Raw genomic sequence first — 15,100 nt, forward strand, 5'->3', positions numbered from 1 at the left:
ACTATTGAATAAAACAAGAATAAAAGTTGCACTTACTCCTCTTTCTTGATTTCGCTCCCTGGTAAGAGCTTGACATATGATTTTGGAAACCAACCCCTTCCTCCATGTACCTCTCCAAACCACCAGTTCTCCTGCTGCTCCAGGACAGTAATGATATCATTTTTTGAAAAATTCAAGTGGTTATCTTTTTTTGCAGTCCAAGAGCAAAGTGCTTGTGCTTTTAAGTTCTCGACAGGCTGCCCCTGTTAAGACAGAAGTGGAGATGTTGATCAACCACACTACCCTAAACCGCTGCAAGCGTTAAACACAAACAAACATTGATGTATCTTTGATTGAAGTTTAAGCAACTTCATTCCTACGTGATGGCTGAATAATTTGTTGTACAGTCAACAACATTTTACATTGATTTGTACAAGCTGTTGATTGAGAAACAATCTCTCAACTCTGTTTTTTATTTGTTAGCAATATCTCATGTGCCTAATTACAGGTGAAAATTATTTTAGAATTATGAAACATACATGAGTCTTCAGAAACATATGGAATTATATCTAAATGCACACTAGTGGAGCATTCAGACTAGCTTCTTTATCCGCTAGCCTGTTCAGTGCACCCAGTATTAGAAAAGTCGTGTTTTGGTTTGGTTTTTCTTTAAATCAGTTTCATTACTGTGAATCTAAAATACGTGAAGTTCTCCACTCTCACACAATATACCTGTCCATGAATGGGTGAAACAGATCCAGGGGACACGGTGCGAGTAAAAGCCGATTTCTGTTGCCATGCTGTATTAACATTCAGGTTAGAAAAAGGTATGTTTTGGTAATCGGATTCTTCTGCAGATTTACTTGGTGAAAGTGGTCTGCAAATTGAATACAGGCATATGTAACACATTACAGTTTTTATACAAAAAGTACCTCAAGCAGAAGAACTTTTTTTTTTAAACTTATGTCAAACAGATATGCTATACAATGTAAAGCAGACTATCAAATACTTAAAATTTCCAAGCTAAGACTTTCAGGTAGCTTCTCCAATAAGTTTTCTCCATTCATAATTTAAAAACAAACACCGAATGAAACTATACAGGACATCATGTGTTAGCTAAATTTAGAAAAAGCAATTTTAACACAAACATAACAAAAACTCACTCTGAAGCAGCTGAGGTAGTAGATAAAGATACTGTAGGAGGAAGTAAGGCCTTCTTAGGAGACAAAGATTTTTCTCCTTCTGGTATTTTTTCCACATAATTGCATGGAAACCAACCAAAATGTCCTTGAAAACTCCCATAAAGCCAACCAGGCTCCCCTACAGTTTTTTCATCAACCTATGGACGGGAGGATAAATACAAAGAAAACACAATTAGCAGTGTGAAACAAACAGGGCATCTAGTGCATCAGCACCTGCTGGCACTCGGAATTGAACAGTGTGAGCAGCGCTCACATGAGGATCAGCATTTTCATTCTTTTCCCTTTCAGAATTGAGCTGATTTTGCTCTGTTCAAGAAACAGGGTGATGATGCGGTTGCACTGGTTTTAGACACAGGTGGGAGACAGGCCTCAAAGACATTATATTCCTTCAAATGGGCCCCAAACATGCACACTGGGGATCAGGTACTATACCTGGAGCCACTCTGGCTTGCCAAAAATTATGGTGCATTGCGTTCTTATTTTGCCAAATGCACAACCGAGGCGCAGCGGCTGGCGAGCCTAGCAGCGCATGAAAACAACGGCTGCAGTTCTGCTTATAGCTATAATTAACTGTGTCATTTGACTGCATCCAAAATACGTCCAAAAATTCTGTTATTTACTATATCATTAAGTATAGAGCATCCTTAAACATGCATACCAATATTGAAGCCTCCATTACGCTGCAAATTAGCAAATTAGTCAAAATTAGCTAAAAATCAGCAGCTCATCAAATATTATCAGCTAGTTAGCTTAGCTGAGGTTTGGGGTATAATATAGGTATATATATATAGGAGGAGGAGGCGGCAGCAGCAGCGGCAGCAGCTGTTAGCCTATTTCTAAAATAAATTATCAGTAGTTAAATGACACAGTTAATTATACCTGAGAAGGAAGCCAAAACAAAACCTACTTCTCTTGTTCCCTCTTCCATGCTTCACTGGTATGAAAATGCAAATGATTTAACGCTGTCAAACTGAACGCTAATACTTAAGTGTTTTAATAGTTTGTACCACATTGCTTTGTAAATTTTCCCTTATCACCTACCTATATCACTTATAGTACATATGGTTCCTCCTCGTTCAGACTTATATATTGGATACATATATTAATTGTATTACCATAGTTGTAAATTTTCATTTCAGTTTTCACATTCCACCGGAATGCACTTGCTTTAAAAAACACGTATGCTGACAAGTGATAGAATTTCATGACATCACACCAATTTCAACTGAGATGTCAGAAGACACTTCCAATCTTATGGGCCTGCTGTAATGTTAGAGATGGCATATTCAGCGGAATCCAGGAAAGTGCTACAAAGAACAGACACCGAATAAACTACTATAATTACCTGCCCAAAGGAGCATTTATAAAGGAGCAGCCAACAAGAGGCAGAAGTCTATGTTAAAAATACATTAGAAAATGGTATTAAGATTCAGAAGAACCTTTCACATCTACTTGTTAAATAACTAGTTTCGTTTTAATTTGAATGTCATTAATTGATAATTCATGCCTCTATCTACTATGCTCATATTTCAAGCAGACACTTACAGGCCAACCTGTATATGTACAACAAACTGCAGCAACTATAATTTCTGATCTATTAATTGAATAAAGTTTGTGTTTAGTGTTCACTATTGTTATTTTAAACAGATTCTCAACACCTCTAGGATGTTTAAGAGCCAAAGAAAGATTTTAGCTAATCTTAATTTCACCTTTAAAAAAAAAAAAAAAAGTTTTAAGTAAGTCTTAAAACATATCAATGTAATGCTTTTGACACTTAAGACCCTGCATATCTCAAGGCCAGGGAACAGGGGGGTGATTTTTGCAAGTAAAACGTGAATGGCAAATCTTACCTGAATTACATCTCCAGTATTAAAGCTCATCTCATCGTGATTCCTTGCTTCAAATGGATATAAAGCTCTGTAATTTACAAAGGCAACTGAATTCCTAGACTCTGAGACAGTAACAGCATTACCTAAAAGGACAAGAAAACTTGTTACCTTTTTGATACAGCTGAAAGGCACACACTTAGTTGGAGCCCCATCGTTCTGAGCAACGGGTATGAACACAAGAAGAGAACGGTTCTTGCCCCAAAGACACAATGCAAGTATCAAAGGAGATCACTAGCTACAGCAGGCTGATGGACGCATACAATGCAAGAATGTAACATGCTAATCACAGTAAATGTAACACAGACAATAAAATGCATTGTCTTCTGAAGTGGAAAAAAAATGAACTCTTTATCTTCTCATTTTTTCTTGTCTAACTGCTCTGGCTAAGCCAGTGCTTTAATATGTGACAGAGCACTGGCACAGGCTGCCCAGGGAGGTGGTGGAGTCCCCTTCTCTGGAGATTTTCAAGACCCGCCTGGATGCAGTCCTGAGTGATGTGCTCTGGGCAATCCTGCTTTAGCAGGGGAGTGGGGCTAGATGATCTCTAGAGGTCCCTTCCAACTCTGAAAACTCCGTGATTCCGTAATATTGTTTGTTTTAACAGAATTATAATTTTCCAAGTTGAAAAGATACCACTTGCAACAGTAAGCGTTCAGCAGCGTGTGTGAAGATTTTACTTAGAAATCTAAAATAACAGAATATCATGATTTCTATTTTCTTTGCACCTCCATTCTCCAAGTCTGTGACTGATGTTGCTAACAGTGAATGTTTTACAAGGTATAGCTGAGGTGTGCAAATATCTTTCAGCACTGTTCTAATTTAGTTCTTGCTGAACTCAGTGATAAAAGTGGCTAATAAAAACTGACAAGAACTAATGAAGGATGGAACTAATCAAAACTGCCTTTAGAGAAAATATCGTTAAACCAGTATTTTTCAAAATCCCACAACTAGAGTTACATGTAGTCATTCAGTTCTTTGCTTTTTAATAATATGTATTGAGTAATGCAGAAATAAATTAGATCGCAATGTTAATAAATCACTTTGCTGAGCATTACCTGCCCATCCACTCATCACTGAACAAAACTCCATATTAGCATTCTGCTTTAACGACAGAAAGTGCAGGCCTTAGGGAAAAGCTAAATTATTACTGTTTCCAGCCTCTATGATTTGTTGACCGTGACCACTGGAAAATTTGTCATCAGTCATAGGTGCTGAAACCTGACAGAAGTAACCTAAGTTAATAGTATGATTTATAACTAAGTAAAGACATGAAATGTTGTTTTTTTTTTTTTAAATAACATTTTAGACAATAAGCCTTCTATTGTGTCACATTAACAACAATGTATTTGAAGAATGAAATAATACTCAGGAAAATAAGAACCATTAGAGCAAAAATGTAACAAAGATTACCTTCGTTTTTCCACGGTGGCTTAAGACTTTTACCCTCTGTTGGTTTCAACAGATCTGCAAACTTCTCATTTATGTTTAATTTAGAATTGCGTTTCTCCACCTCTTGAGAGTTGGTCACTTCTTTTATCTTCTTTATTTCTTGGTTTTGCTTACGCCTCTCCTCGGCTTCTTTTGCAATTTGTTCTTGCTTTCTTTTATCTTCTTCCAGTTGCCTCTGCCTTTGCTGTTCTGTCTCCCTCAAGATTGTGGCTTGCCTGTTTTTTTCCTCCTCTGCATGAAGCTGTTGTTTATTTTCCCTTTCTCTCATCAGAGCGACTGCTTCTTCAGCTTTCAGCTTTTCTTGAACTTTTTCCTGCATTCGTTCTTCCTCCAGTCGCTTCTTTTTCTCTTCTTCTTCCCTTCGGATATTTTCCTGCCATCGGTTCTCCTTCTCCCGTTTTGCTTTCCTGAAAGAGAGAGAGGTAGGTAGGAGAATATTCATATAAAAATGAATGAGAAGGTGTTCATAGAGTAATTGACTGCACTTGTCAGTAAAACTGAGTCTGTGATATTGATCATTCTTGTCTCTGTGCGATAAGCTCTTCCGCAGGAGACCATGCTTTGTCTTAATGTGAGTGCCAGTATATTTCACATATAAATAATAAATGGATTAAAATTCTTGGAATAGAAACACTGCCACGTGGTTACTTGTGCACTGCCTCCGTGAGCACTTCTGCTCACATACGTCCTGATGAGCAAGAAGTGATCTGTTAATTAAACAAAGGTGGTTTTAAGCTGTCCACCAACTTAGTTTCCAAATTTCATGACTGGAAACTAAGATTTCCAAACAGATTAATAACAAAATTTCACTCTGGTACTTACATAAAAATAGCCTTCACATACTGACATTTGCTGCTTTAATTTTTTTGCTTTCAGCAGTTGTAACCTATTCAATATGCTTATCCCCGCCATGGCCACACTCTTCATCAGACAGAATCTGGAAATCCAACTGTATTCTCTGAAATTCAGATTTTATCCTGTGCCTCATCTCTCCAAATAAGTTATTATCCAATTCAACACCCTAAAAAATCATTGTATTGTAGCTGTTCACGGAATCACAGAGTTTTCAGAGTTGGAAGGGACCTCTAGAGATCATCTAGACCCACTCCCCTGCCAAAGCAGGATTGCCCAGAGCACATTACTCAGGACTGCATCCAGGCGGGTCTTGAAAATCTCCAGAGAAGAGAGTTAGGTCTCTCTGTTGAGACCTTTCTTCTGAAAAGAGCCGACCTAACCCTTTGGGCCACCTTCTGAAGAGGTTGTTGAGGAGGAACCACGCCTCATCAAATCAAAAAGTGGGAGGTCTGCTAATCTGATAGTCATTTTATTGTGTTTTAAGCAAATGATAGGATCTAGTAGGAGCTGTGCAGTAATGTTGTTACTCTATCATATAGCTACGCTCAACAGAAAAATTAATGGGATATCATTATACATATGGCATATGGTTCTCTTAAAGGGACTGTCACAAATGTTATGAGACCCCATCACACTCTTGTAGAAAAACGCTGTCATGTTAAGACCGTGAATCACACATAATATGAGGTCACCGGCTCTGCTTCATTAAAAGCAGTCATAGCAAATATGAATCATTGAAAAAGAAAATCTCTCTCAAATTAAAAAGACAAACCACAGCAATTCTGTGAATGAGAAGGAAGGTCAAAACCCGTACACCAAAGCAACTCCAGAGCTGCGGACTCCCCACCGAGAGCGCACATCCACCCTCTCTCCGGCACTGTTTCAATCCAGGCCTGCTAAGCGCAACACAGGCAGCTGATAGCAGAAGGTCCGGAGAGGAAAAACAGAGTGGCACCTTAAAACAGCCAGAATCAAACCCTGGAAACTACGGTTTCTTAATCAGTGAAACAAAAGTAAACAAAACTACTGGGGAACAAACCCATGAGAAATCAAGAGCTGAGAATGGCAAAAGTTTGAGTGCCTGATACAAGGCTGGGCTGAGCAAAACCAGGACACGAAGGGATATATACAAATACACGAAGAGATGATCCTCTCAGACATTATGTGAATTTTCTCATTGTCCTCCTAAAAAAGGAACCAAATTTAAAAACTGAAAGCTTGCTCACTCATCCAGCTTTCAAGATTAACGTAGGAATTAAGCAGTCAATGCCCCTCCTATTGTCTTAAGTATCAATCTCACAGCTGCCTGGATATACGTGACAAACAACTAGTACCTACTCAGTCAGAAGTGCTTTTAAGGCAATAGGTTAGATCTTTTGAAGGCCAGCAAAATGAGGCAGAAAATATAAGGAATTTTACATGTGTGAGGATTATCTATTAAAGGAGCTAAAAATCTTATTAGCAAAAGTGACTACTTGGTTTATCTGAATTATAAGGTGGGTTGTTTTTTGTTGTTTTTTTTTTTTTTAAAAGAAGATAAAAACAGATTGGAAAGAGGAAATTCAAACCATCTTATATCAGTGGTACTCCATTGAAAACATTTTCTCTAAGGCAACTCACTAGGATGCGTTTTTATCGATTAGCCCTCCTGCTTATCCGTGTCTTAAAGTCACCAAAGCATTCTCTTGCTTTAAAAACTGCAATGCTGATACATTCAGACATGGTACCTTGCAGCCTCATCTTCCAGTCGCTTTTTCTGTGCAAATTCAGCTCTTCGTTTTTCTACCTCTCTTATTTTGTCCTGTTTGATCCTGTGGAGCTGCTCCAAGGCTAATTGCTGTGTGCTGTAACTTTCTCTCAGGTCCTAACGAAGAAACACAATGAAGTACATCAAAAGGAATAAAGCCAATCTTTCGAGAAAAGCACCCAGGCATTTTAATGCTTTGTGAACCAAGTTTTAATACAAACGGACAAAGTAATATTAAGTTATTAATAGTCCTTGGAGGTCACTGTAAAGAAAGTCAAAAACCAGAAGTATAAAAGTAGCAGGCAGGTTTGCAAAGCCTTTGATGTAACTTAGGCTTTCAAAGAGACCTTCCAGTCATACATACACCTGCTGGAAATGGCAAATACAACAGAGGAGAAGGGAAGATATAAATCTGAGCGTTCAAGCACAACATTATCTAAGGACACAGAGGGCAATGAAGCATATCTTAAATAACTACGAGACACATTAGCCGAGGAGGCAGCTTCAACTGAAAACCAACACAATACCATAAACCTGAGAACACATCCCCTCAGTAGGGTGTTCGCCTTCACAATGCTGTCTGAATGATCAGTCCCACATACAAATCAGAAAAACTCTATAAAAATGTCCAGAAAGCTTACCACCGTGGGAAGCCATAGCCTAAACACACTAATTCAGACCGGAGTTTTCCTATATTTGTAAACTTCACAGTTTTATGCTTTTCCTTTTGAACACATCCCTTCAACTCCCATTCCACCTCCCTCTGGTAACAAACTTTTTCACAGCAGAAAGGTGACCATGAATCTTTGGGATAATTAGATTTACAGAAGAAAAAAAAAAAAAAAACAAACAATAGAATTACTTCGGACTGTACTTCACCATGTTACAAAACATCTGTAAGATATTACATTTTTTTTTTCTTAGGAATCCTATTGATACAGACTGAGTAATGCAACAGGTATACCCTGACTTTTCATATCTGATCTCATAAATGCAAACAAAACAATTAAGAATCATCTACTCCCACTACAATATGCACCTCTACCAATAGTCATGCTGCCTAAGAGACATTGTGCAATTTATATGAACAGGGCAAGATAAGATTTCTGCATCAGTGAAAGTCTCTGTAGCAACAAACTAAACCAAACAACTGACTACTATTTTCCCCTGAACGTATTCAGCTGAGAATACTTTTTCTTCTCATTTTGCGCAGAAATTGAGGATTGCTATGGAAACAAAACTGCATTATAAAAACTCTTGTATCTTTGATTTAAGGACAGAATAACCCTTATGCAAAATGGAAAGGTCAGTAAAGTAATTCTGAGAATAATATAAGGGGGATTGGGGGGGGGGGGGGGGGGATAAATCAAAGTCAGATTTTTTACCCCAGCAGACAAAAGCAGTGTAGAGGAGAAACAGCAAGGAGGTTTTAGTACTGGGTTAATCTCAAGGCTTAATAGCATTGTGTTCGCCATGTCATATGTCATATGTCATATGCTGGGCATTGGTTCTATTTCCAAACTTTTAAAGTAGAATGAGAATTCATTAACCTGACTCACAGCTTAAGATATATGGATACAGGCATAGCAAGACAGGTAGAGAGCAACAGACGGAAAGGTGGGAGAAGACACTGTTTCCAACTACAACAGTATTTTTTTGGTTGATGTTACCGTAACTGAAAATAAAAATATCTGAGTAAAACAACTGAGTGAACATAGTCCGTTAAGAAATAAAATGGCCATCAGTATTTTGCAGTTTGGCTTTCTAAGCAGGTAAGAAAATTTTAAGGCTTTAAGAGGATGTAAAAGCTAGCAGAAAGGAAAAGCCTATCGAATGTCTTTTAGGAAAATTTATTTAATAGAAGTTGTACATCCAAACAGAAAGGGTAAGCAGAGAAAAATTGCAAAATAATTAATAACCAAAAGAGCGAAAGATTAGAAAATAACCTTAAGTAAGAGGAAGAGGTTGTTGAGACAGCTTAGCAGAGACAAAAGGCACTGAAGAACAGAATCATCCATATTCTCACACTGTAAGATAAGGCAGATAAAAAGCCAATTAATCTTTGCACTATATTTTGAAAAACTATTTTTAGGGAAGACTAAATGGTAGGTGCAGCCACTGAACACAGCAAGCCATGCAATAAACAAGTAACTAAAACCGCATGTTATATGTAGCCTTTTTTTAAAAAGAAAAGAAACTCCTTAAATATTTACAAATTTTTCTTTCTGTTCTTTTTATTGGAGAGTGCAGAGCCCTCATGCTGGCCCAGCATAAATCCATTACTGAAGAATAAAGTTCACATCAGCGCCACGAGGAAGAAGCTGGTCAATGCAGTTAAGTGGATGCATGCTACCCTGCCTGAGAGGTGCATACATTTTTAGGCAAGTCAAGAGTTGCCTCAAACAAAAACACCTTCACGGTGAGCAGTCAGTATTTCTTAACTTCTACACAAATAAGTGGCCTATGCTTACTTTTAGGACAATACCCAAGTCTGCTAGCAGATCTTGTACAATGTACTATGAAACCCTGTATTTCTTTCAATTAAAGTTTAATGTTCAGTCCACAATTCAAAAATTGTAGCCAACACAACCTCAGTACCACAAGAACAGAATTTGCAAGGGCCTGAGAAACTTCAGTTCTAAATCAAAATGAATTCTAAAAGGCAAAAGTTGAGTGAGCAACAGTTGATTCATGCAAAGCAATGATTAGCAACAGGTTCATATTTTAGTACATTAGCAGTAATATTAAATGCGCTTTTATTACATTATTTACTCCAGGTTTTTTTGTAATTCTTGTTTGACATTAGAAGCTGGGGAAAGCTTTTTGGAAGCCTGGTAGAAGTGTCACCAATCTTTATGACTTGATGGAGGAATAAAGATACTGTGTAATGGTGTAAGACGAAGTATTTAGATAATGCATGTACCTTAAGCTGACTGTTGAATGCATCCATTTCGGCAAGTTTAGAAGCAGTTTCTTTCTCAAGGGCATCTAGTTGTTCCTTAAGTCTTTGGCATAATTCCTCCTTTTCTAGGGACTTCTTGTGCACAGAACTGATTTCTGTACCTGCGTAAGGAAATACAAGCAATTGTATAAGGATTTCTGTTTTCACTAATTATTTTACAACTTTCCTAATATACACATATTGCCAACTTCTTTCTTTAAAAAAATTCCTTGATTTACCTTTCGTTTGTATACAGCACAAAGAAGAAATGACCCCAACACCTAACTGAGACATAGAAACATTACATGCGATATATACAGAATAATTTGCAAGGTGCTTTTTTTAATATCAGACCAAGTTTCTCTAGATAGGGACTTCTAGTGTGATTTGATGTGAAGGCCAGTGTAAATTTTACATAAATTAACTCCCTTGAGTTTTACGCTACCAAAAAAAGACAAGATGTAATAGTATCTGTGGGCTGTGTAGTCTGTGTAAATAAGGTTTCAAGCAAAATCTGTGCTTTCTTGCAAAAACGTGTTTGTTTGACCCTTATTTTGAACATGAAGGACATAATGGAATGCAGATGCAACAATGCTAAGATGGCGCTAACTCAACAGATACAAAAACGAAGGTGTGATTAACACCCCTGTACCCTTCAGCCGTTTTTATAAGTGATGAAAAGCCAGCAATGCAAACCAAAGAGAATTCATTTGCAGGCACTTACTCTGAGTGTTTTCTTGTTGAGCGTTTTTAATTCTTTCACTTAACAATTGCTTTTCAGGAACTAAATAGATCAGTTTATTCTGATAGTCCTGTAGATATTGAAGAGAACATAACAAATTTTTAATATTGTTTATAAATCATTGAAAATTCACCCATTTTTACTCAAACAGATCTTCAATTCATGTTAAGGAAATGTGGATGCAAGTTATCATTATGGGGCAGAGGAAAAAAGGACTCCTATACTCTCAATATAAATACTATTAAAACTGAATGTTTTAATAGTATTAAATAATAACTATTAAAACATTAAACACAGCTGGGAAAAAACAAAACAAAACAAAACACAGACATGCTAAAAGTGCAAATATTATCATGAGAACATTTAAGTTGACTGCCCAAGCCTAACATAATGTATTAACTTTCTGTGGCACACAGGAACATGAAAGGAAGTTTCCCTGATGTGCAGAAGCATTACATGAAAATATAGTAGAGGATGATTTATGGTAGTCAATTGATTTGAAATAATTCATGTCTTGCTATTCAAAGAGACAAAGAAAAAAAACAGCAGCAGGGTAATTCAGCCCAAAGACCAACTTGCTCTGCATACAGAAAAACACTCCTTGTAAAATTCAGAGTCTGGAGCCGTAAGAGCATTTATAATTAAAAATAAGTCACTATTATTGGTTCACATAAGAACAGTTGAGGTTTTGAATGCTGTCCTCATTCAACTATCAGCTTGTTGTAGTACATGTAATCATTTCTTTAACACCAAAAATAAAACTAAAAATCTGTGCACTGTTTACAACCTTGACAATTTCCTCTCTCTGCTACAATCAAACCAATTCACTATTCCTCCCTATGGGTATGAATTATCAGCAGCATTATGGAAACACAGAATAAGCAGTAAAGGAAAACTACAAGCTTAACAGAAAGTCACGCACCTGAAGCTGTTGTTGTAGTTGCTTCACTTCCATAATTCCTTGGTCATATTTCTTATCTAATGCCTCCAGCTCAGTTTTCCGAATTTGCTTTTTGCTTCGAATATCTTGCAATCTGCCTGAGATTTGCTGATGTTTGTCCGTCTAGAAGGAAAGCAAAGACAAAATATACCTCATACAGCAAGTAACACTGCTCCACTACATCTGTGGATGACTAGTTCATGATGAATTCTTTAAAACAACCCAAAATATCCGCTTTAGATTGCTCATCCAAAGCAGGGAGAAACTCCTGGTAGGCCATTAATGTAGATTCTAGGATTTGCATATTTAAAATACTGTATTTCAAGATGTGTAGTGAAACTTCTGTCTTACCAGGGCTTCTAATTCAAGATTAAGGCTCTTCTTTTTAGAAGTCAACTTGACAATTTCTTCTTGTTCCCTGTTACGTTGATTAAGAAGTTCTTGGCGACGAATTCTTTCCCATTCCAATCGCCGCTGACGCTCAAGTTCTTGCTTTGCTGCCTGCAGAAAAGTTATATTACCTTAAATTACAATAGAGATGCAGAACTCTGAGATCGTGATTTAATACAACATGCTCTATTTCTAAATAGCACAACAGCAAAACATCATATTGTCTTTTGTAAAGTGCTCTTATATACTTCAGCACCAAAGAATGGAGGAAGTGATCCTATCAGATTCTTCACAGCATGCTCCTAACTTTGGGTGAAGAAAAACTACATAATTCTGAGAGAAAGTCTGTTTAGCTTAGAATACTGCCCATAAACGAGCACACTGACAGATATTACTCATAACCTCCTTTGAGTATTTCACATAACTACAAAAAATATGCAAGTCTTAGGCATGCGCTGAGACACCAAGTATAAGCAAATTTGTCTCACGTTCAACTGTCAAAATATTATGAATTCACCACAACCTTGTTTGGTATATGGAATTTTGCATAAATCCAAGAAATCTGTCCAAGAAAATCTCATCTGTCCTATGAAGCACGTGAAAATCTTCAGCCTATCCTTGATTCATTTATAACAGACACAATGTTTTCAGACAGAGGCGATGTTCACTCTCCAAGACAATGGCCAATGGCCATGGGAGGAGACAGAACCAAAGCCAGCATTCAAATCCTGAACGCTCCGTCAAGTGGATACTGTATGCATGTACATATTCCTTAAAGAATTAAAAAATAATTTCAAGAAAACAACCTCCCGCCTTTCTATTTCTTTTCTCCTTTCTTCTTCCCTTTGTCTTTCCAACTCTCGTTGTCTCTCCAGCTGCCTTTCCATTTCAAGTTGTTTTTTCCGTTCCTGTTCCTGACGTTCCCTCTCTCTTCGTTCTTGTTCTTCTCTTTCTTTCTGAGCCTTACGTTCAGCCTCTCTCTGCTGCTGTTCCAACAGGACCTGACGGCGTTTTTCCAGCTCCATATTTCCCCTCTCATAGTTGGCTTTCCTTTTGTCCTCAAATGTCACTAAAATAAGGAAAGGTAGTTATTTCTGTCCTGTGCAAAACACTGCTGTCAAATAAATACTTCGGTTATGCTACTAAAGATAGTTTCTTTTTGGCAAGCTCAGGTTGTTGGGTCATGGATGACATAAGCATCTTGCATTTGTTAAAGTGTTATTTTTCTTTTAAAAAATACCTTTAAATTTTCCTAAGTTTATTCCAATTGAAAAAAAAAAATGTTGTAATTTAAAACAGACCACGAAAATTACTGGAATTTTAAAGAAAACATAAAAGAACAGCTTTTATAAGCTAGGAGAAGACTATGTTCTGTCAAAAAGATTTTCCACTGTGCAAGAAACCTTAACAAACAGAGTAAGAGCTTAGTTTTTAAGGGTGTTCCCTGTAAGAGCTCCTGAAGGTAAAGACAGCAGAAGACAAAACAGGATCAAGCTCAATTACTGCAGTATAGGATAAAAAGAGAGACAAAGGAATGGTTTAAGCTTCCAGCCACCATCCTTCCAAAAAGAGGCAAGCTGTGTCTTGCAGTGTGCATGTAAGAGACCTTTGCTGGTAGCATCAGGGAGTCAACAGCAGTATCTGTTATGTGCAAATTGCATCTAGTTCTCAGGGAACTGATCTACACTGGAACCCCTTGTTTTCAAAACGTCCAGAACAAAGTCATGCCGGGAACTTTCAACTGAAAAAAAATCTGCAGTAGCATGGCAACATTTGGCCATGAAGGATTTCCTTTCCAAAATACATTATTAATCAGCACACTTTTCCTTTCCTACCAGTAAAAACAGCCCCTCTCTCTGCCTTCTCAATTCTGTCAGATGTAATAGGCTGACTACGTGCACTTAATCTTGCTACCACCCAAGTTAAAAGGGATCTAGCTCCTGAAATAAGCTCCCTAAGGATTTGATTGTCTTCCATTTTCTAAAGGTTCCAGCGTCCTTCAAAGACAGCCCTATACATTAAGAATGTGAGCCCTGTTTTACCTGGCTGTTTTTTCTGCGGCTCCTCCTCTTGCACAGGCTGGTAAGATGGCAGAGTTCCATTTATATTTTCAGTATATTTTCCACTCCTGAAGGGGAAAAAAAACCCACACCATTGTTAGAGAAATAACATAGTTATTTTCTTTGAATAAAGCACTTCCATTGAAAATATATTATGTTTCACTGCCCTCGGTGATATACCTGAAAGAAGGTGGTACCAGTTCAAGAGGCAGAGTTAGTGGCAGAGGTTGTCCGGCTTTGGCCATATCAGTTAGGTGCATGGCTAACACAAACTCATCAGCTTTCAGCTGTCCATCTCCATCTATATCAGCTAGTGACCTGCACGGTTTTAACAGCAATAATAATGATCACAATCACTCACAAATGATAGCTGAAATAATTTACCATAAAAATATTTTTTAAAATAGAGAATTCCTATTAAATATTCTGGTAAAAGTAATTACAATTAATAACATGAATATTGATGAAAGGAGGTATTATTTTATTTAATAATGCACTGCTATTCAGATGTGTTTGTAAAATACAGCAAAAAGGATAGGAAAGGTTAAGAGACATCTCTTGATTTATTGCATCAACAAGAGAAGAACTGGGAAGAGAATCCAGGACTGTTCTTAACCGGCTGAAAATGCTAGAAAATACTTTTTTTTTTTTTTTTTTAAGTCAAAGAAAACATTACATAAACTACATCAAATTCTACAACAGGAACCTTTATATAGTATTCTGTTTTCCTCTTGTGTCTCCTCAACAGTGCAGGGAAGAGGTAAGCTGCCCCAGGGTACTATGCAATGGGTAGGAAAAGGATCACCTACCCCCTCTAAGGACAGGGCAAACACCACAATCATATCATTGACCTACAAAATGCTTCCCACACAACCGGGGGAGGAGGGGAAACAGCAAAATGTTTCC

At 37.4% G+C, this 15,100-nt stretch overlaps 1 protein-coding gene across 2 annotated transcripts in view; it reads right to left on the bottom strand.

Annotated features, from left to right (window-relative positions):
• The window catches only part of ITSN2 (intersectin 2), a 71,763-nt gene that overhangs the window by 28,035 nt on the left and 28,628 nt on the right, over window positions 1-15,100 (bottom strand). The window contains exons 9-22 of one of the 2 annotated variants that reach the window (XM_082480864.1): window positions 14,375-14,512; window positions 14,177-14,262; window positions 12,941-13,203; window positions 12,096-12,245; window positions 11,727-11,867; window positions 10,787-10,874; window positions 10,045-10,184; window positions 9,068-9,148; window positions 7,102-7,238; window positions 4,481-4,926; window positions 3,032-3,153; window positions 1,143-1,318; window positions 712-856; window positions 37-242 (exon numbers count right to left, since the gene is read on the bottom strand). In XM_082480864.1, coding sequence (XP_082336990.1) covers window positions 37-242; window positions 712-856; window positions 1,143-1,318; window positions 3,032-3,153; window positions 4,481-4,926; window positions 7,102-7,238; window positions 9,068-9,148; window positions 10,045-10,184; window positions 10,787-10,874; window positions 11,727-11,867; window positions 12,096-12,245; window positions 12,941-13,203; window positions 14,177-14,262; window positions 14,375-14,512 — 2,319 coding nt within the window. The remainder of the gene's footprint in view (window positions 1-36; window positions 243-711; window positions 857-1,142; window positions 1,319-3,031; window positions 3,154-4,480; window positions 4,927-7,101; window positions 7,239-9,067; window positions 9,149-10,044; window positions 10,185-10,786; window positions 10,875-11,726; window positions 11,868-12,095; window positions 12,246-12,940; window positions 13,204-14,176; window positions 14,263-14,374; window positions 14,513-15,100) is intronic. The other variant, XM_082480865.1, reaches the window with a different exon arrangement.

The sequence above is a fragment of the Vanellus vanellus genome (genome assembly GCF_965231255.1).
Source record: "Vanellus vanellus genome assembly, chromosome: 3".
Lineage (NCBI taxonomy): Eukaryota > Metazoa > Chordata > Aves > Charadriiformes > Charadriidae > Vanellus > Vanellus vanellus.